This window comes from Nematolebias whitei, chromosome 1 (genome assembly GCF_014905685.2).
Source record: "Nematolebias whitei isolate Nwh7 chromosome 1, NemWhi1, whole genome shotgun sequence".
NCBI lineage: Eukaryota > Metazoa > Chordata > Actinopteri > Cyprinodontiformes > Rivulidae > Nematolebias > Nematolebias whitei.
In genome coordinates, this window is record NC_056498.1 from 9,334,324 (window position 1) to 9,355,697 (window position 21,374).

Consider the following 21,374-nt stretch of genomic DNA (forward strand, 5'->3'; position numbering starts at 1 on the left):
GTGTGTGTGTGTGTGTGTGTGTGTGTGTGTGTGTGTGTGTGTGTGTGAGAGTGTGTGTTTGTAATTTTAGCTAAATATCTCATGAACCACTGGACAGATTTTAATGAAACTTTTAAAACTTAACCATCGGACATACATCTACACCTGATTCACTTTTGGAGTCCACCCAGTTCAAGATATCCACAAAGCTAATCATTAACAACCAGCATAGACATGGCAGCAACTCTGTCAGCTGTGCAGACGAGCACAGTCAGCTTTGGTCTTAAACTCTGGCATGAAAGCTAACAAGCTAAATGCTAGGTCTTAAAAGTGAATTTTTGTTGTCTGAGCTGAGTTTTGTTTGAAAGATGAAGTTGGTGAGTTGCTCATTAACACATGTGTTTGCACAGCTGATGACATCACGTCCATCCAGCAGGAGATCACCATGATGAAGGAATGCAAGCATAAAAACATCGTGGCCTACTTCGGCAGCTACCACAGGTGCTTGCTGTGCGTTTGTTTAAAATGGGTGTCAGTCCTGGGCTGGTGGGTGGGCTCATGTATGTGGCCTGTGTCTTCAGGAACACCAAGCTCTGGATCTGCATGGAGTACTGCGGTGGGGGCTCCCTTCAGGATATATACCAAGGTATAACCGTGCCAGTTCTGGTGTTGGTGTGAACTGTCTGTGCTTCATCTTGTTATAAGATTGTCCAGAATATGTGTGATGTTTGCACGCTCTGTGTGTGAGTTTATTATGTGACGTTTTGTTTATGTTCAAGAAGAAAAACTTCAAAACTTTAAATATTTCAATCAGAGCTGCCACAAATATTTTTAATTTGATTATTCAATTTCTTTAATATTAAAATATACTATTTCCATTTAGTTTAGTTTGTTCCCGTAGAACAAAAACAGGGATTTGGAAATACCTGTCTGCCCATCCATCCGTCTGTGCATGTTGTGAGCGTGATAACTTGAAAAATAAGTGAGTAACTTACATTTTGATGTGTGGCTACAACTAGGCCTGACAAAAAGTCCCTGTCAAGCAAAGTCAAAATCCAAGATGGCCGCCCATATAGGAAGTTTCTTTCAGCTGCTCTCGTCTTCAGGGGTCACCATGAAGGATACTGTTGGATTTAACACACAGGTATCCCTGGAGAAGTCCAGTATGTAACACAATTCAGTTTCAAGTGTACAGATGCATGTAAGAATAGCATTTTATTTTAGTTTTACAAATTCTGTTTTAGGATAACATTACAGTGTAATAATACACCTATCAGTAGCAATAATACCCATCAGGGTGTCCAATAATTCAGAAATAGGTTTTATTCACTACAGAAGTAGCCACAGTCAGTTTTTCCAGGTCCAGGTCATGGATCCCACAGATAAAATAATCAAAAGGCCATGCAGGGTGCTTAACAATTCGCAAGCTTTGGTGTCCAGCTTTTCTCATCAGGAGGGAGGAACTCTGACCGAGGAGACAAACTCACATCAGACTGGGTCCTGCTGAAAAGAGGGACAGGACAAGACCCCACCAGGTGGTGGACAGAACATCACATGCCATCGGTCCCCAGAAGGAGAGTGGCACCTGTACGACCCCACCAGTGCACCCCTGCAGAGGAGAGGAATCGATCGCTGGACCAGATGCAGGGTGATCTGAAGACAGCTCCCCACTACACCTGGAGGAGGTGACAGGACCTTCGTGGGAGCTCATTCTTTGCCCCTTTGTTCTGGTTGGAAAAAGGCAGTAGCAAACATCGGAGAAGGAGTCTCTGCTCTGCCTGAAGTCGGTCGGGTGGATCGGGTAAGGACGGAAGATTACCAGCCCTGACCGTGAAGAACAGAAGACGCGTCAAACTGATTTTAGTTTTGTCCCAATACACACACGTCATTTAGAATGTTTAATCAAACTGATACGGTTCTGAGGACTTTACATGAAGATAACTCCGCGGGCCGAATCCCGCCGAGCACCAAAGGACCCTTGTGGACGAACAAGGGCTCCCACCGCAAGCTCAAGAACTGAAGACCTGCTCGATAGAAATGTTTAAATTGAGGGTGTTGGCTTTTCCTGTTTAATATGAGTATTTTGTCTTACCTTTCATTCATTCTGAAAAACAACCAGAGGAGGGTCGTGGATTCAATTGGAAACTTAACTATTCATTTAACTTAACTATAAACTTAACTTGACTATTAACTTAAATATTCAGTTAACTTAAATATTCAAATATTTTACTCCATTCAATTGGGCATTTAATCATTCTAGAATACCACGAGGTATTTTAAAGGTGGTTTAAAATAGAGTTTCACTCATTTATCTTTCTCTAGGAGGGGTGTTGCCGCATTTTTTGTATTTTTATAAAGGTTCATGTGTGTGGTACTTTTCACAGGTGTCGGATCAGGGGTCTGGTCCAGGACCCCTGGGGAGTGCAGTAAGTTTGCGTCACGTCCATATTGATAAATCCATAAAGAGGGTGAACTCCCATGAATATGGGAGTTCAAAAGAGGGAATGTTGGATTTAATATTTTATACATTTTTATAATTCCTATCAAGCACTCAAATGTCATGTCATATAAAGTGTGTGCGTGTCTTTCTTCCAAGGTTGAACTATGTTTATAGAAAATGTTTGCTAATTCTAACTAGTTGACCTTTAAATATAATCTACTAGTAGCTAAGGATAATTTTACAAGTTCACATTTGATAAATTACAAGCAATCAAATCAGGCCAGAGAGCAGACTGATTAACATAAATAAAGCTAGAACACAGCTCTTTAATTTAGACAATAAAGTTTGACTAAGTAAAATCAAATTAAAAGTATAACCATGATCCAAATAAAAACACGAACATAAGTTAGATAATATAATTATTCCTAGAAATAAACAACTATTTCAAATCAGTTGGTATCACTAAGGTATAATCACGTTAAACAAACAGTGTTAACAGTTTAAACGCAGACAAGGAAACTAAGATAAATCTGCCTTAAAAAACAGAATCACCAGACCTCCAACAGATATTGAATTAACCCCCATGAGGTAGGTAATAATTAATAGTTATTAATTATTACGTATAAACAATTTAGACACGAATCATTTTATATCCCTAAAGTATAATAGCAAGTTAAACTTTAAACAAAAGCCGATTTCGGTGTACCAAAACTTATCTGAAATATAGACGTAACGTCCTTGAGGGGGCGGGCTAAGTCGTAACCATAGCGACAGAAGCTGAACCAATCAGGAAGCTAGCCTTCTCAAACGGGGATAAAAGGCCGGAAATGACGCACGCCCACCGAGCATTTTCCGGGAGGCGCACATGGCGGTTCGTTCTTAATGCTCCATTTATATGCATATATCTTATTAATGTAATTGTTTGTCTCTGAATATCTGTAACCCATGTTGTGTCAAATAAATCTTTTATACGAAGGGCGACGCCTCAGCCGTTTTGAACACGACGTGGTATTCTAACCACAACAATACCCTTCCTGGTGCAACCTGGGCTTGAACCCGCAACCTCAGGAGTACAAGACCGCAGCACTGACCACCAAGCTACATGTTGTGAGCGTGATAACTTGGAAAAAAAAAAAAAAAAAAAATATATATATATGTATATATATATATATATATATATGTGTATATAGGACCCGCTGGTGTATATAGGACCCGTTGGCTCCTCCATTACACCTGATCGTGGATAAAACTTCTCCCTCCACTCATCAGCGTATCGACAGATTTCTGATTCTGTTGCAAGTAAAGAATAAAAAAACTTGCCTACTTACTTATCTTGCACTAAAACATTAAGGTTGACTTCATTCTCTGTTCAGTTCCAGTCCAGAAAAACACTCATCTCCAAAACTACATAACATTCACTATTCAGATCCATCAGTGATGGGAGACATTGGTGTACCACTTCTTTGTCTGATAGAGCTTTAAGCAGCATCTGTGGATGAACTGTTTACAGACGGTGATCCGTGGAAGTGTTCCTGAGCCCTGAATAGAACCAGACCTGGTTTTAATGCAGTGGCCCCTGAGGGCCAGAAGAACGTCCCAGTAGACTTTCATCCTCTTCCTTTGAGCTCAGAGTTTCTACAGCTTCTTCTAATCTGTTGATGACATGAGCTTCAGGTGGTGGGAGGCTCTTATCTTCAGTGTTTGGTTGAGGAACATTATTCTGAATTGTTCCAGTAATTTTCGTGGTGAACCTCTGCCCATCTTTACTTCGAAGACGTTCAGCCCCTCTAAAATGTTTTGTTCTACCCAGTTCTCTTACCGACTGCTTGACAATTAACTTAAGTTACAAAATGCTCAGATGTGTTGCTTCATTAAAATTCAAAACTACATTTTTTCCCCCAGAAAATGTTATATTTGTTTTTTAGTTTTGACATGACTGTTTCATTGTGAATAACATATGTAGGTTTATTAATTTAGCTAATCGTTGTATTCGGACTTTATTTACATTGTACACAACGTCCTAACTGTTTCAGGACGGTGTTTGTGATGCTTTTATCTCTGGTGGTGAAATTAAATGACATTTATCTAAAATCCTGTTTAGGTCTACTTCATGAATAAACCTCAAGTCTTTTTCTTTCACCTCCAGTTGATTGTGAAACTAAAACTCAAACTTCTTTTCAGTGACGGGTCCGTTGAAGGAGAAACAGATAGCGTTCGTGTGCAGGGAAACCCTTCAGGTGAGACTCTGCAACATCGTTACACTCTATGTTGGCATTAAGTTCTTATCATCTGCTGTGCAAAGACAAAGGCGGGTGATCATGTTTTTACCTTTCTGTTACCTGAAATACCTCATGGACCCCAGGATGGATTTAACAAGCCTGTGGTGGATAAAACCGAACTTTGTTGACTTTTTGAATGAGTACAGTAAAATGTTCAAAGTTCATGTTTTACCAGAGTTGAATAAAAAGTAAACTATATTGTCTTTAAAAAGTCCACCATCACCCATCTGCACCAGCGTGTTGGTGAGTTCTGATTCATCATAATGTGAATCCTGCTGTGTCAACTCTACTCTGATCCATTTTTCTTCCGTAGGTTTTTCGACGTGATTCTTATCTTGCGGTTTTCAAGATATTTCAACAACTCTTAAATCAAGTCATGCAGCTCTTTCTGGACATTCATGCTGTATACTTTGGTATTAGTGCAACTTTAGCTTTTTGAAATATTTAGCCTTTTCTGTCATTTTTTTCCTCATAGAAAATAATTAGTTAATCATAATTAATTAATTAATCATCTTTCAAATGTTTAGATCTGTTTACAACCTTTTACGGCTCCTTTCACATTTTGTTCTGCTTCAGCTTCTTTAAGCTTCCTTGTGTAAATTTAAACATTTTTTTCAGCTACTTACTCATTCATTCAGCCTTTATTTATACAGGTTAATCCCACTGAGCCTCGGGGACTCATTTACAAGAGAGACCTGATTACAGCACTTGCAGCTAATTTCATCTGTTTTTTTCAGCTCAACATTTTTCAGTCAGGTCATCTGGACAGATTATTTTTTTTTTGTGCTGAAATATTTTACCTTCCATCCAGAAGGCTTCATCAGTCAAGGAAACACACAACACAAAACTGATTCTTCCCCCAACAGCTTACTCCAAAGTGGAACAAACCAGTTATGTTGGTGCTAAGATGGTCTCTTTGGCACGCCCCCTCCTGTTGTGCCGGCCCTCTTTCTCATCGACTGTCATGTCATACTGGTTCAAAACCAACAAAGTCCATGCTCAATAATCCAGGTATACAATCCAACAATTTTCAGTCCGGTCATCTGGACTGTTTCTTTGTGTGTGTGTGCTTAGCACCAATCTGGACAGATTGTTCTTCTTGAAACATTTCTTCTTTTATCAAAAGACTTCAGTCTGAGGAGCTGCAGTTGTTGACTCAACCTTGTTAGATTTATCTACCTGGATTATTGAGCATGCATCAGGACAACGGTCTTTTTAGAATCTGTTTTAGCATATTTGGTCCATTTATGTCTTTCTTTGTTAATTTTAGCTTTTAGCTACCATTTTGCTACTTCAAGCATTAGTGTAAATTTTGGTATTTTGAGGTTTGAGCTAGGGGTGGGCCCCGATTTCCTTAATTTTGTGAAATCGGCCGATACTTACATGAGAAGCGATTTTACCTTTTTTTTTAGTTTTAACAACAATTGTCTGAACTTGATTTATATTTCAGAGCACTACCTCATGGCCAGTTAAAACAAGTTTGTATTGTTTCTAGGATATTGTTCAAGGGTATGTTTTATAATGAAATAATATTGGAAAATTGAAGGTGCATTGTGACTTATAACACCTGACAGTGTTGCTTATAAAACAAAATCGATATCGGCCAAAATCGGAATCGGCAGGTCAGACTTTTTAGAAATCGGTGATCGGCCAGAAAACTGCAATCGGTGCACCCCTAGTTTGAGCCACTGTTCTACTACTTTAGGCTTTTAGCTGACCTTTTGCTACTTAGCTACTCTTAGGCTGTTTTTACCTAGCCTATTTTTATATTTTGCTAGGGTTTTGATGCTTTTAGCTTTTACATACTGTAGCTTACAGGAGTTTTTTCTATGACATCTTAACTGGATGGATTTATTTCCTGGTAAAATAAAGGAAAATAAATGTTTAAATAAATTAGTTTGCCTGCATTTTTTATATGCTGAATGCTTGAATATCTGTAATTAAGAATAATGAAAATACTGTATGTACACAATATTCAGCTGATTTACTGCATTTTTTTTTGTTTGCTTTTTTTTTTTTATACCAGGGTTTATATCACCTGCATGAAAATGGCAAAATGCACAGAGACATAAAGGTAAATATTTTTTAAGCTTCTTATGTTTTCATGGACATGACGATGCAAGGTTTTACTCAGAATCATCCCGTTAAGATGATTATAAATGTTTGTTTCTTCTCCAGGGAGCCAACATCCTTCTGACAGACAGAGGAGACGTCAAACTGGGTTAGTGTGTGGTATATGATCAGGTAGACCTAAAGAAGCCATACTGAGTCTCAGTCTCCAGTGGGAATGTGTGTCTCTTTGTTTTAGCTGATTTTGGAGTGGCAGCAGAGATCAGTGCCTCCGTGGCCAAAAGAAAGTCTTTTATTGGAACCCCTTACTGGTAAGCTAAAACTCCCTTACCTTCTCTTGAAACAGTCTGCTCTATCTCCAATCTTTCTGATGCTTCTCTGTGGTTTTCTTTAGGCTCTTTCTGTTCTTAATCTTTATGGTAGAGCTTTGCACATCCTGCTTGTTCTCTAAATCTTTAATTATGTGAATGCTACCGAGTTGGCGTTTTCCAGCTTTATAATTTCTTCGTATGTTTTTTGATAATCAAACTACTTTTGCACACTCCCTTCACAGCAAAGGAAGTGCACTTTTAAAAGTTTTTAATAATCTTTAATTAGCTACAGACTCAGGAGACTCAGCTGTACTTTTGCTCTCAGACCTGACAGCTGCTTTTGACCCAGTAGACCACAGGATTCTGGACTCCCAGCTGGAGCACTATGGTGTCAAAGGTTCTGCACTAGACTTGTTCATGTTTTAACTGACAGATTGGAGTTTCTCTGTAAGCCTCAGAGAATCTCTTTCCTCCTCTGCCCCTCTAACGTGGAGTTCCCCAAGGATATATTCTTGGTCCCATTTTATTTTCCATTCATGTTCTCCCTTTGGCTTTATCTTTAGAAAAGTAAACATCTCTCTTCACTCCTACACAGTCCACACTGAAATGTACCTGCAGAGATTTTAAAAGTAAATAAAATAACACCACTGTTTGACTGCCTCACTAAATAAACATTGAATGAGCCAAGCGTGGATGTCTTCAAACTTCAAATAAAAATTAAGTTATTGTTTTGGTTCCAGTGGAAACCACAGTGCTTCTCCCACAGATCTGGAGAGCTTAGAGCAGTTTATAAAATTTATGTAAAACATATGGAGAAGATATTTAAATCTAATTTCACTTTTGAGAAACAGATTACATCAGTAGTAAAGAGATTGTTTATTAAAATTAGAGCTTTTATCTAAACTAAATTTGATTTTCCTTTCATGGCTTTGAACCAGTGATTCAGTTTTATTACCTCCCAACTGGACTATTGTATCTCTTTGTATGATGGTGTGAAGGTAGTTTCATACTACATCTGGAATCCACCAGTTAACTCGGTGTTGCATGGTTGTGAGTTATTCACTTTTGCACACACCTTTCATAGTCCACCAGGCACGTTGCAGAGTTCCTTGGAAACCCAACCCGCTGCAGTATACGTCACCTTAGGGGTTTCTTCCTACCAGGGTCTCCACTTCATCCCTGCATCTGCCATTTGGCCATAAATCTGAAGCAAGTGCCACACTTTTCATAGGACGGACTCCTCCATGCACATCTGTACAATCTCCATCCAGGAGTTTTTGATCGTTTGACCCATTTAGTGTGTCTGTAAGAGTCGTACCAATGGATGTATTTTCTGACTGCCTCAGCCAACTGCTCCTCAAAGCTGTTGCTTCAACAAACAAGAGCTGACTTCTAGAAGCAGAGTTGAATGGAAATGACAACATCACTGTCAGAAAGTTCTAACAAAGTTGTCAGGTCTTCTGGACGGATTCTTCTTGTTGAAACTTTTCGTCTTTTTTCCAAAAGACTTCTTCAGTCTGAGAAACTGGAATAAACTCGGTCTTATAAGGAGCACCTTCTCATAGTGGATCTAGTACCATCCAGAACCAGCTGTTCACATGGTCAAGAAGGACCATCAGCCTAACAATGGATCATTAGCACACTGATGGCTGTTTACTGTTCACAGAGGGCTGAGTGATACTAGCAATCACAGCATTGTAAGAGGGGGACAGTTGAACCCGGAGGCCTCCACCCCTGTTTAATGATGGACGGTTTCTTTTCACAAAGATGGCCTCCTTTACTCCTCTCTCAAACCATCGTTCCTCTCTGTCCAGGATGTGAACATCTTCATCCCTGAAAGAGTGACCGCTGGCCTGGAGATGAGTGTAGACCGCAGAGTCCTGGCCTGATGATGTTGATCTTCTGGACCATCCTTTTGACCAGTGGCTGTTTAGTTTCCCCGATGTAAAACTTGATTTGAATGAACTTGAAACAAAATTTTGATGAACTCGTTTTTAAACAAAGAAGTATGAACATATCTCCCCAGTGTTGGTCTCAGTGTTTGGTGTTATTGTTTCTTGTGCAGCACTTTGGTCAGTGGTAAATGTTTTTCAATGTGCTATGTAGATACATTAGATTTGATACTTTGTGCATATCTTAATATTCAAATAACAAAACATTAAGCTCAGTGTGCTTTGAGTTTTGTATTTTTTTATACTTTTCAAAATGTTTAGCTTTAATTACAGATATGTTTTCATCAATTCCTTCAAAAACTTTAACTATTTGCTGATGACCTGCTGTACTTTTGTCTTAAGCTCCGTTTACCTTTGGGGATTGTTTTGGGAATTATAGCTTTTAGCTCTGATTTTGATTGAACTATTTCCTAAGGTTGTGTTAATTAAACTTTACACTACTCCTTTGGTTATTTTAGCTTTTAGCTACTGTTCACCTGCATTAGTCTTTTAGCTACTGTTCTGCTGGTCTTGGGTTTATTGTTTTGTTCAGTTTATTTGGGGTTTGTCTTGTAGTAGTTAATGTTCTGATTGTTTTTGTCAGTATCTGTTTGGGGGTTATGTTTCGTAGTTTTATGCGTTCGTTTTTGCTTTCCTGTTCGTTGCTATGTTTATATTTTGTGTTTTATTCTTCTGTGTTCCTGGGTCCATACCTTCCACAAGCCGTGACAGTTTCTGCTTGTTTTACCGTCAGTGGTTCAGTTCCAGCTTCCGCTCCAGCTCTCAGCTTTTACAGAAAGTGCTCATTTTCCAGTTTGCCAATACGTCATGTTATTAATGTTTTCTACAACCCTTTGTTCAATGTCCAGGATGGCTCCAGAGGTGGCTGCAGTGGAAAAGAAGGGCGGCTACAACCACCTGTGTGATATCTGGGCCGTCGGGATCACTGCCATCGAGCTGGCCGAGCTCCAGCCGCCCATGTTTGACCTGCACCCCATGAGGTCCGTCAGCAGCACGGACAGAACACAGATGCTCTGAACCATCTTTGTTGTGAATCGTTCTGCACAGTTAATGCGTCAAAACACTAAAAATGTTTTTATTGGTTTAAAAAATGTTAGAGCGTTGATGCTGATGTCCAAAAGCAGCTTCCAGCCACCCAAACTGAAGGATAAAACCAAGTGGTGAGTTTCTGTTTGCTATTTGAAAACCAGACAGTAAAACTTGTAGAGTTACTGAAGTTAGTTCAGAAAGAGTTATTCATGAGGCTGGTGACAAAAATACAAGTATGATGTTATTTAAAACATTCATTCAGTGCTTTAGTCACTGTGTTTAACTGAGTTTCCATTGGTGTCAGTCAGCTGTCACTGCATGTCGCCCGCCACCCAAGGGTCATTGGGGGTATCTCTACCCCGGTCTGTGTGTCCTCCCATGTCTGCAGGTCGGCAGGTTTTCAAAGCTTTGTGAAGATGGCTCTTATTAAAAACCCTCGTAAAAGACCGTCGGCTGAGACACTGCTGCAGGTTGGTCTCTTCATGCACATCGCTGAAAGCTAACCTTGTTCATGCTCAGGTTGGGCTCTTGTTTTCTAAACGTACAAAATAAAATGAACAGAGGTTTATCAACAAGAGTAAGTTCAGTTCAGTACTCTGACTCTGGGAACTTCCTGTAGAATTACATCATTTAATAAAAATATGGCATTTAGAAGCACTGGAGAGATGAACCCAAACCACATGGCTAAAACTCAGAGAAATGGATCAGAACCAAACACTGGACTATTCTGAAGTGGCCTTCTGGGCCCTGATCTAACTCCTGTTGAACATCCGTAGAAGGAGCTGCAACATCTGGAGGAGGAGCCTTTCAGACCTGAGACAGCTGAAGCAGTTTGATCATGAGGACTGGACCAGAACACCTGTGGACAGATGGACCAGAACACCTGTCAACATGTGGACTAGAACACCTGTCCATATGTGGACCAGCACACCCGTGGACAGCTGGACCAGAACACCTGTGGACAGGTGGACCAGAACACCTGTGGACAGGTGGACCAGAACACATGTGGACAGCTGGACCAGAACACATGTGGACAGCTGGACCAGAACACCTGTGGACAGCTGGACCAGAACACCTGTGGACAGCTGGACCAGAACACATGCGGACAGCTGGACCAGAACACCTGTGGACAGCTGGACCAGAACACCTGTGGACAGCTGGACCAGAACACCTGTGGACAGCTGGACCAGAACACCTGTGGACAGCTGGACCAGACTATTTACAGACCAGTGTTTTTCTTTTCTCAGTTTCAAGATTTTCATTGTCGGTTATTTTATTTTATTTTTTCAGCACGTGTACAAACATTCTGACATTCTATAGACGTAAATTACAACAAGTGACTTTCAGTTCACAAAAATCTGAACTTCTCTGGGATCAGATGTCACAAAGTATTCTGGAGCTAACTGTCAGCAGGACAAACCTTCAGGAGTCAGAGCTGCAGCTGTTCCAGCCACCAGCAGGACTAAGACGTCCATGTTGTGTCTCAGTCAGTAAGAGCAGAAAACCATTCATGTCTGTTACAGCAGCATCATGTGACGTCCATACTCAACCTCATCAAACTGATCAAACAGACAGTTCTGATCCATTAACTCCACTGTTTAATCCTGTCTCATACTGGTCCTCCTGCAGCATCCGTTTGTCACTCAGCTGCTGACACGAAACCTGATCATCGAGCTGCTGGACTCGGCCAACAACCCAGAGCTGCACTCCACGCTCACGCACATCGATGACAGCGAGCTGGAGGTCAGTGGGCGGAGTCAACGTCGCATTAACAGTACTCACACTTTGGAAGTATTTTTATCAGCTGCTAACCAGAGGAATGTCACTTCCTGTGAAAATACAGAGTGAATGTTTACTGCTGAATGATTTTTACTGAAACCAGCTGAAAATAATTCATCGCTCAACTGTTAGTTGAACTTGAACAGCTGACATTTGCTGAAAGCATGAAAAGAAAAGCTGAAACAGTAGATAAGTGCAGAAAAAGCTGAAGAGAGCAGAAATATATCAGAAATGAGCAGAATCAGCTGAAATATGCAGCGAGGGGCTGAATAGATTAACATCTTATACAGGGATTAACCTGTCTAAATAAAGATTGAATGAATGAATGAAAAAAATATCTGAAATTAGCAACGACAAAAATAAAAAAAAATGATGAAATGAGCAGGGAAAAAGCTGACATTAACAGAAAGAGGCTGACTGGAGTTTATAAAGGTAGAAATCATTAGAGAGAAGCAGAAAAGGCTGAAATTAGCATTAAAAGTACCAAAAGAGTAGCTTAAAAAGCAGACACAAGCTGACTAACAGGAATGAGCTGAAATTAGCAAAAAAGCAACTGAACGTTTCCATTCAGTTTAGCAAAGATCATGCTTGATAAAAAAGATGTCTAACAACTCCTTAGCAGTATAAGATATACTTTCTGTAAAATGGATCTTGTGACAATATATTATCCAGAATCTGCAAAGAATAAAAAAATAAAAGTTTATACAATTGCTCTTTGGACTTTAGTCTATCGGGTTCAGTGAAGTTCTGGAAACAAAGTTTTGCGCTTTCTGAATCTAAAGGATTTCAATGTTTTTATCCAAGAGGTTTAATTAAAACTTTAAGTTTCTTTGATAACATGCAGACTTTCATAATTATTATTTTTTTTGTCATTTTCTTTTCAATTAACCATGTTGGGGGGGCGAATTGAGATTGTCATGGGGCCACTTTTGGCCCTCGGGCCACACGTTGCCCATGTCTGCAGTATATACAGTATATATACAGTATAACTGGTTTATACTGGGTAGATTCAGGGCTTTAATGTGTCTTTCTACCATATCTTGTCAGTTTCCGTTTGAGTATCTGGTTTAATTATTATTTGCATTCTTCCATAACTTCAGCATGCTGCTGGGTCTAAACAACATGTCTGTTGTCGGATGTTACTTTGTGGAAAGCTGATTGTGTTTTGATGGTGTTGACAGGTGGAGGAAGTGACTCCAGACAAGATTCAGTCAGCAGGAAACCATCTGTCTGTGGAGAGGACCCTGTCTGAAGAACAATGTGAGCAAACAGCCTTCTGAACACACACTTTCAAAATAAAGTCTGACTTTTAGCTTCTTTAGGAAAATTATGATTTTCAAAATTCCCATCCATCCACACATACTGTAGATACAGTGGTGCTTGAAAGTTTGGGAAGTCTGTATAATTTTCTATATTTCTGCATAAATTTAACCTAAAACATCATCAGATTTTCACACAAGTCCTACCAGTAGATAAAGAGAACGCAGTTACAGAAATGAGACAAAATATTATACTTGATAATCTATTTATTGAGGAAAATGATCCAATTTTTTCATATTTGTGATGGTAAAAGTATGTATATGATATACATAAATATGTGTGTATATATACATATGGATATATATATCTGTACATATTTACACACACACATAAAACTGAGACATTTTTGATGACATGGTAGGATCCTCTTTAAATAATTCTGGGATGTGTAGGTGTGAGTGTGTCTGATAGGTCAGTGGTTTTTTTTTATCTGTTGTCCGGTGGTTTGATCTCTGCTTGGAGCAATTACCGTATTTTCCACCGTACACGTCGCTCTGCCCTATAAATCACATCAGTCCATATTTGTCTAATAAAGTGGTAAAAATCCATAAATATGTCACTTCGCCATATAAGTCGCATTTATTATGCGTCACCGCTGACGACCCGGAAACGTGTGACGTTGTTGTACCAAAAATCGACAGGCTGCCAAATGGCGGCCGCGGGAGCGTGTATGGGAGGACTTTAACAAGATTTTAACAAGATTAACACTTAAAAACAATTATTAGTTTGCTCAACATTATAGTAAAGGTGTGTCTCAGTGTAACTTTTGCTTAATAAATGAACTTTGACGGTCAAATCAGCTGCATTTCAAAAGGCGATACGCGGAAATAGGCGCGTGCACGGGAGGACTCGCTGAGCATTTCTTTAAAATTTAACAAGATAAGCCCTAAAACAATTGTTTTTTTTGCTCAAAATTATAGTAAAGGTGCGTCTCAGTTGAACTTTTACTTAATAAATGTATTTCAATGGTCTAATCAGCTGCATTTCTCCGGGGCAGTGCAGCGAAATAAAGCTGATTTGACGGTTGGGTGACAGGCTATGGCAAGCCAATTGTGTCATTAATAGTTACTTTTACCTATTACATGACACACTGACATACCATACTACTCAAGTGCCATCTAGCGGCTGAAAATGGTAGTGTTCAATATTTTCAGCGGTCATATCTCAGCCAAAAATTGGTTTATAAATATGGGCAAAAATCCATAAATACATCGCTTCAACATATAAGTCGCAGGGCATGCAAATTATGTAAAAAAAATAATAAAAATCCTGCGACTTCTAGCCTGAAATATATGGTATTTGAATCAGTAATGATTTTTCTAACATCATTTTTTTCATTTATATATTTATTTTAGAGTTACTTCACTGAACTTTTTTCTTTCATTTAACTGTGTTAATCTGAAGTATTATTTCATAATTAATACTTCAGATTAAATTAAAAATCCAACCCAGAAAGCTGTGCACCTTTCTGTTTTGGTTTACACAGATAAAATTAAAATGGTAAATGGACTGTACTTATATAGCGCCTTTCTATCTAATCAAGATACTCAAAGCTCTTTACAACACAATCTGTGCCTCATTCACCCATTCATACAACTCTATACTATATCTATACAAAGATAATTGAACAAATAATTCTAAAGAGACTAATGAGAGCTTTAGATCACGTTCATACACTGATGGGACACACATCAGAGACTATGAGGGGTTCAGTGTCTTGCCCAGCAACATTGCTATCATCAACATCAACATTGCTATGGATGTTGCTGGAGTATCAGAGAAATTCAGAAGGATTTTCAATAAACACAACATCCCAGTACATTTCAAACCCAGCAGGACTCTCAGACAGAGGCTGGTCCACCCTAAGGACAAAACACCCATACACAAACAGAGTGGTGTAGTGTATGCGGTCCAGTGCAGCGAGGACTGTCCAGACCTCTACATTGGAGAAACTAAACAGCCTCTTCACAGACGCATGACTCAACACAGGAGAGCCACCTCCTCTGGACAAGACTCAGCTGTTCACCTCCACCTCACAGATAAGGGACACTTTTTTGAGGACCAAAATGTGCACATTTTGGACTGAGAACACAGATGGTTTGAGAGGGGGGTGAAGGAAGCAATTTATGTAAAAAGGGAAAACCCATCTCTTAACAGAGGAGGAGGCCTCAGATTCCCACTTTCAAAAACATATAATGCAACTTTAAGACTGATTCCCAGCTGGTTTTCACACCTGATGGGAACAGAGGGACTTGTGACTTGTCAAATCTACATATGTGTGTGTGTCTTATCTCACTCAGCTTTATAACCTGAATCTCTCACTCACTGCTCATTGAATTGAAAAAGCTCCTCGGATGAGGAGCGAAATGTCTTCTGTTACAAATAAAGTCCAATTGTTTTTGTATTGAACACTTTTGAATTCATTTTTGAAGCCCACCCAGTTGAAGATTTCTTCAACTAATAGTCAACAAACTGGCTCTAGTTTAGTTTTACGGATCTCTGAGTGTGGACATTGAATTCGGTCTTTTTACAGTGGGGATGAACGTTGAAGCCCACTCACTGTATGTTGCTCATATTTGCTGGAAAGTGGCTTCATTGTCCAGCCTCAGGGCTGTGGTGTGAACGAGCACAAAGGCCTCTCAGTCAGCATGGTGATGGCTGTTCTGTAACTTTTCTGTACATGTTGGATGAATACTACGTCAGAAGATGGCACTGAAAACATGCCCTGCATGTGACAGACAGAAGTACTTCTTTTCTAAATGACTTCATACAGTCAGGCAGCTGAAGAGCCTCTGGAGGAGCGCTGTAGTTGACTGGCCTCAGCGCTGGTTACTGTTGTATCATAAATCAGACAGGTGTTGACCTCAACTTCCTGTGAATACCGTACAGTGACACTTCACTGTTCTATTTCACTACAATGGTCTGGGGGTAGTTCCGTTTTTTTTAAAATTATTATTATTCATTTCCTTTCAGCTGCTCTCTTCTTCAGGCAGTTGTCACAACAAGCAAACCTGTAAAAAGATTTATTTAATGTAATAATAATGTATAATTTTGTAATTATAAGTGTAAATAAAATAGAGTGTATCGCTCTGTGCACTGAACCCTGGGGAACTCCATGACCAACTCTGGTGTATGAAAAACATTCATTATCAACATGAACAAACAGGAATCTATCTGATAAATATGATCTACAAATTAAAGTAAATCAGGGCTCTCCAACCTTTTTCACACCGTGGACTGGTTTTATGCAACGCTATTTTTCCACAGACCAGCGGCAGAGGTACACGTGAGGGGAGGTAACAAAACACAGTAAAGTGCATCACATAGAAGTGGATTATTACATCTATAATATTATATATCAGAATCAGGTTTGTCATTGCACTGAAGCACAACAAAATTACATTTCAGTACAGCTCGTCCGACAGAAACGTGAACAAACATGGGGAGATGGAGGTGACTGAGGCCGCGGCCTCGAGAGGAGCAGCCCTTTTATTCAGATAAGGAAAAGAAACACGAGCGGGGGTGGAGGTGTAAAAACAATCAAATCTCACAGTGTCCTAGACGGGACACAATGTGAGAGTTGCAAATAAATGACCTCAGCACATGAAACAGCAACCTACTGATGACATCATAGTACATTTACATTTATATATATAATTTATATTATTATATATTAAACAGTAGTCCCTCGCTACTTTGCTGTTCATTTTTTGCAGACTTGCTCAGTCGCGGTTTTTCAAAGTAAGACTGGACCTGACACACAACTGACTGATTTATGAATGTCGAACAATCCGCATGGAAATTTTATTTAAAATAAATTATTTTAAATTATTTAGCACCTGCTGCACCTGTGTGCAGCCCACAATGCAGGAGAAACTTCCTCCTCCTCCTTCCTCCTCTGTGATCTTCATTCTGCTGTGGAGAAGTGGGCGTGGCTGAGAGGAGGCAGAGAGCTGAAATCATGACATTCTGTGCTCTTTTAGAGCGATTAGAAACATTGTTTAGAATATTGCAAGAGTGGGAAGGGTTTAAAATGCCTATAAAATGTTTTTATTTCAGGCAGAGGTCCCTGTAAGGAATTATAGTTTCTGGAAGACAATAATATTTAGAAATTTGTATTTTTAAACAGTTAATGTAAGGTGAACAATTTCCCCCCTAAGGAGCGCTAGTCATAAAGTCAAAATATAATTTACTTTACAATAAGGCTCCTCTTATAGATGGCTAATAAATAGTTTATAGATATGTTATTAATTCCTCTATAAGCACTTTATAAATCATTAATAACTGATTATGCATTAATTAAGGGTGACAGAGAGAAAACGGACCAGTTTCTTTCCAAATAGTGAGTTAAATGTGTTCATCTATATATTTCATCTAGAGTTGTTATATTAAACATTTCAGACTAAGTTGCTACCTTGTGAGCACAATAAGTATTTGTAAACCTAATGTTCTTAGGATATAATATTAGTTGTAGATAATTATAATGCAGTGATAAAGTACAATATTACATGCTAAAGAATTAGGTTTATAAATGCTTATTGTGCTCACAAAGTAGTAACTTAGTGTGAAATGTTTAATCTAACAACTCTAGATGAAATATATAGGTGAACACATTTTGCTCATTATTTGGAAAGAAACTGGTCAGTTTTGGGTCCGTGTACATTCAGGCAGTTTGTTTTTTCGTTTGAAACAAAAAATGAAAAAACAAAAAGAGAGAACTTCCGCGCCAGATCACTTGTCAAACATAAAATCATGATAATCGAAAGTGAGCGCTCGTTATCCGTTGTTTCCATTTTCGTTTTGTGCACAAAATCAGAAATCGGATTACGCTTCGTTATGCGATTATTATTATTTTTTTTCATTTTGGTTTAATAAACAAAAAAAACAAGTGTGTTTGTGTTTTTTCATTTTTGTTTCAAACGAAAAAACAAACTGCACACGGACCGTTTTGTCTCTGTCACCTTTAATTAATGCATAATAAACAATTGTTAAAGTCTTTATAGAGGAATTAAAAACGTATCTGTAAACTATTTATTAGCATGTATAAGGGGAGCCTTATTGTAAATTGGTACCAACAATTTAAAGGTTAAGGATTAATTGGATTGACTCCAAATTTTAATCGGCTGTAGAAGAAACATCCCATAGTTAAGGTTTATTAAAATGTGTAGTTCCTAATATATTCTGATAACAGACACATAAACCCAGATGTTATTGCCCTCCTTGTAGCAGCGGGCTGTAAAAATCTCCATTTTGTTCCACATGTTGTTGTTTGTCAGAGTTGTCTGCTCTTCTTTCAGTTGGCCAAGTGAAGTTTAGGCCTCCGGTGAGGAAAGTCACAGAGCCGTATCCAGACTTGGTAACTTCAGTTTTTCTTTTAACATCTATTATTGGCATGAAAAATACTAAACATGACCAAAGTTCTTGTTGTTCTGTTTTTTAGAGCTCTTATGACGACGACTGGAGTCTGTCTGGAGATGAAGACAACTCCCCGTAAGTCTCATCTGGTTTCTGTTCTTTCCTCTTTACCTTCAGTCTGTAATGAAAAGAACTCATCTGTGGTTTAAAAACTTAAAACAATTGGACAATTTCAAAAGGAACAATACTGTCTAAATAAAAACATGGAAGTACTGAAAGGTTTTCAAGAACTGGAACGTGGGTTGTGTCTGTTTTAACACGTTCTAAATGAGTTTGTTTTATAGAGTTCTCATTTTAGGTAAATTATATTCATAATTTTGTAGTTTTGGACGAGTCAGTCAAATGAAACTGGACCACAGTCAACCTGTTTATTGTCCCATCCTCCCTGTGAGCTGGATAACTTAAAACATAAGCAACGTGCAGACTTGTATTTTAGCCTGTTCCTTCATCTAGGCATAAGAAAGGTCACAATTGAAAACTGGGTTTCTATGTCAAAATCAAAGATGGCCACCACAATATTTATATGTACACCTATCATTTGCTTGGTAATATTTTCTGCTATAAAAGTATAATTTTATATTGCTTACAAGTATAATTACCTCAAATTATTGAGCTTATCCTTGGGGTGACCTCAGCTTAATTTATGGTGTCCAAGGCCACCACTGGCCACCCCCTGGCACCTCCACTGCACCTAGAGGGTGAACAGGAACAGTGCCAGCACAGTTCCCTGAGGGACCCCTGTCCTGCAGACCAGCCTGTCAGAGACACAGTCCAGTGTCCTTACATACAGTGGGCAGCCAGTGAGGTAGTCCAGTGTCCACTGGGACAGGTGGTGGTCCATTCCTGACAGCTCCAGCTTGTTCCTCAGAAGTCCAGGCTGGATAGTGTTGAAAGCACTGGAGAAATCTAAGAACGTGATCCTCACAGAGCTTCCAGGCTTCTCCAGGTGGGTCAGAGCTCGGTGCTGGAGGTGGATGATGACATCATCACATGTGGTCTTCAGCGCTGGTACTGGAGGTCTCCCACAGCTGTGCTCCTTTCCCCAGCTTCAGGCTCATGTTGAACATGAATCCCATGATGCCACAGCTGATCTGACTAGCAGCGGTGGCTTTTGATATGGACGATATCGGCAGCTGCCCAGGGTGGCATCTCGCCAAGGGTGGGACAAGAGCCCAGCCCCACCCGCGCCCTCCCCCTCAAAAACATTAACACATTATGTCCTATAGCCAGCTACACAGATGGACCAGAACAGGTCAAAGCCATCAGGTGCCCAGTTCAGAGAAAAGAAGAAGAAGAAACGAGCAAAGATGAAGGTCTGCAGCTGTGTCATCTCTCTGAGTGAAAGCTGCTCTGTTGTGTAGACGATGCCTGTTGCAAGGTAGACTTACAATTAAGAACATCAAAGACACTGTTAGCTGCTCAGGATGACATATTAGGTTTTCAGCAGAAAATATTACCTTTTTGAAGACTGAAATTCTTCTAAACTTTAACTACTACATGGGAAAGTAATTTTAGTCTACTACAATTACTAAAGGCGATGATTTTGTGATGTAGCTTGAACCGTGTTAAATATCCATGAACTGAAAGAGGTGTTGATTTGTCTCATTCTGAATATTTCACTAACTGGACACATTTCTAGGCCTGTTTGTTTTAGTCTTAGTTGTTAGCTGTTTGCTGTGCCAGTATCAACCAAACAGCTGCAGAGCAGATTTCATTTGATGACATTATTGATGACTTTTCATCAAAGAAGACAAGAAGGCTCAATATGTAGATGGCAGCTGTGCAGTTTAATCTGTGTTTCTTCTTTGAAAAGTAATCATGTAGATTAATTTATTGAAAGAAGGGTAAGACTTAGTTAATGACAGTGTAATTTAATTTGTGTTTCTTGAAGTGCAATAGTGTAAATTGTCTTATCCAGAAAAGTTCAGACCTTCCTTTAGTTGTGCAGAGAAATTTATGTCTTGATAAAAAAAACAATTGTTGTACACAGATTTTTTTAAGTGTTCTTCTGTTGGTGCAGTTTAGAAATGTCTTGTTTTAATTGTGTTTATTTTCTACAGAATTTATTTTTTGTATTATATACTTTTAAATATATGGCAGCACTGTGGTTCAGGTGATAGAGCTGTTGCCTCTCAGCAAGAAGGTCACAATTCAAAAACCAGTTCAGAGACCTTTCTGGGTGGAGTTTGCATGTTCTCTCCGTGCATGCATGGGTTTTCTCTGGGCATATACGGTTATTGTGATAACGTAAACTCCTGGGGTAGATAATACAGCCTCATGCTAACAAACTAGTAGCTTGATTTTTGTACTGCAGAGCTCCTCTGCCCAGAGTTACACATACCCATCATACCATACATACAAACTGGATTCCAAAAAAGTTGGGACACTAAACAAATTGTGAATAAAAACTGAATGCAATGATGTGGAGGTGCCAACATCTAATATTTTATTCAGAATAGAACACAAATCACAGATCAAAAGTTTAAACTGAGAGAATTTATCATTTTAAGGTAAAAATCTGTTGTTTCCAAATTTCATGGTGTCAACAAATCCCAAAAAAGTTGTGACAAGTCCATTTTTACCTCTGTGTGGCATCCCCCCTTCTTCTTACAACATTCAACAGACGTCTGGGGACAGAGGAGACCAGTTTCTTAAGTTTAGAAATAGGAATGCTCTCCCATTCATGTCTAATACAGGCCTCTAACTCTTCAATCGTCTTGGGCCTTCTTTGTCGCACCTTCCTCTTTATGATACGCCAAATGTTCTCTATAGGTGAAAGATCTGGACTGCAGGCTGGCCA

General features: G+C 39.2%; 1 protein-coding gene across 1 annotated transcript in view; it reads left to right on the plus strand.

Moving 5' to 3' along the window:
• The window catches only part of map4k2 (mitogen-activated protein kinase kinase kinase kinase 2), a 69,397-nt gene that overhangs the window by 30,830 nt on the left and 17,193 nt on the right, over window positions 1–21,374 (plus strand). Inside the window, exons 3-16 of the mRNA XM_037681701.1 lie at window positions 390–480; window positions 561–625; window positions 4,601–4,656; window positions 6,725–6,772; window positions 6,877–6,919; window positions 7,007–7,079; window positions 9,880–10,011; window positions 10,129–10,191; window positions 10,449–10,530; window positions 11,690–11,803; window positions 13,021–13,099; window positions 18,457–18,515; window positions 18,600–18,649; window positions 19,936–19,952. Of these exons, the coding sequence (XP_037537629.1) occupies window positions 390–480; window positions 561–625; window positions 4,601–4,656; window positions 6,725–6,772; window positions 6,877–6,919; window positions 7,007–7,079; window positions 9,880–10,011; window positions 10,129–10,191; window positions 10,449–10,530; window positions 11,690–11,803; window positions 13,021–13,099; window positions 18,457–18,515; window positions 18,600–18,649; window positions 19,936–19,952 (972 nt within the window). The remainder of the gene's footprint in view (window positions 1–389; window positions 481–560; window positions 626–4,600; window positions 4,657–6,724; window positions 6,773–6,876; window positions 6,920–7,006; window positions 7,080–9,879; window positions 10,012–10,128; window positions 10,192–10,448; window positions 10,531–11,689; window positions 11,804–13,020; window positions 13,100–18,456; window positions 18,516–18,599; window positions 18,650–19,935; window positions 19,953–21,374) is intronic.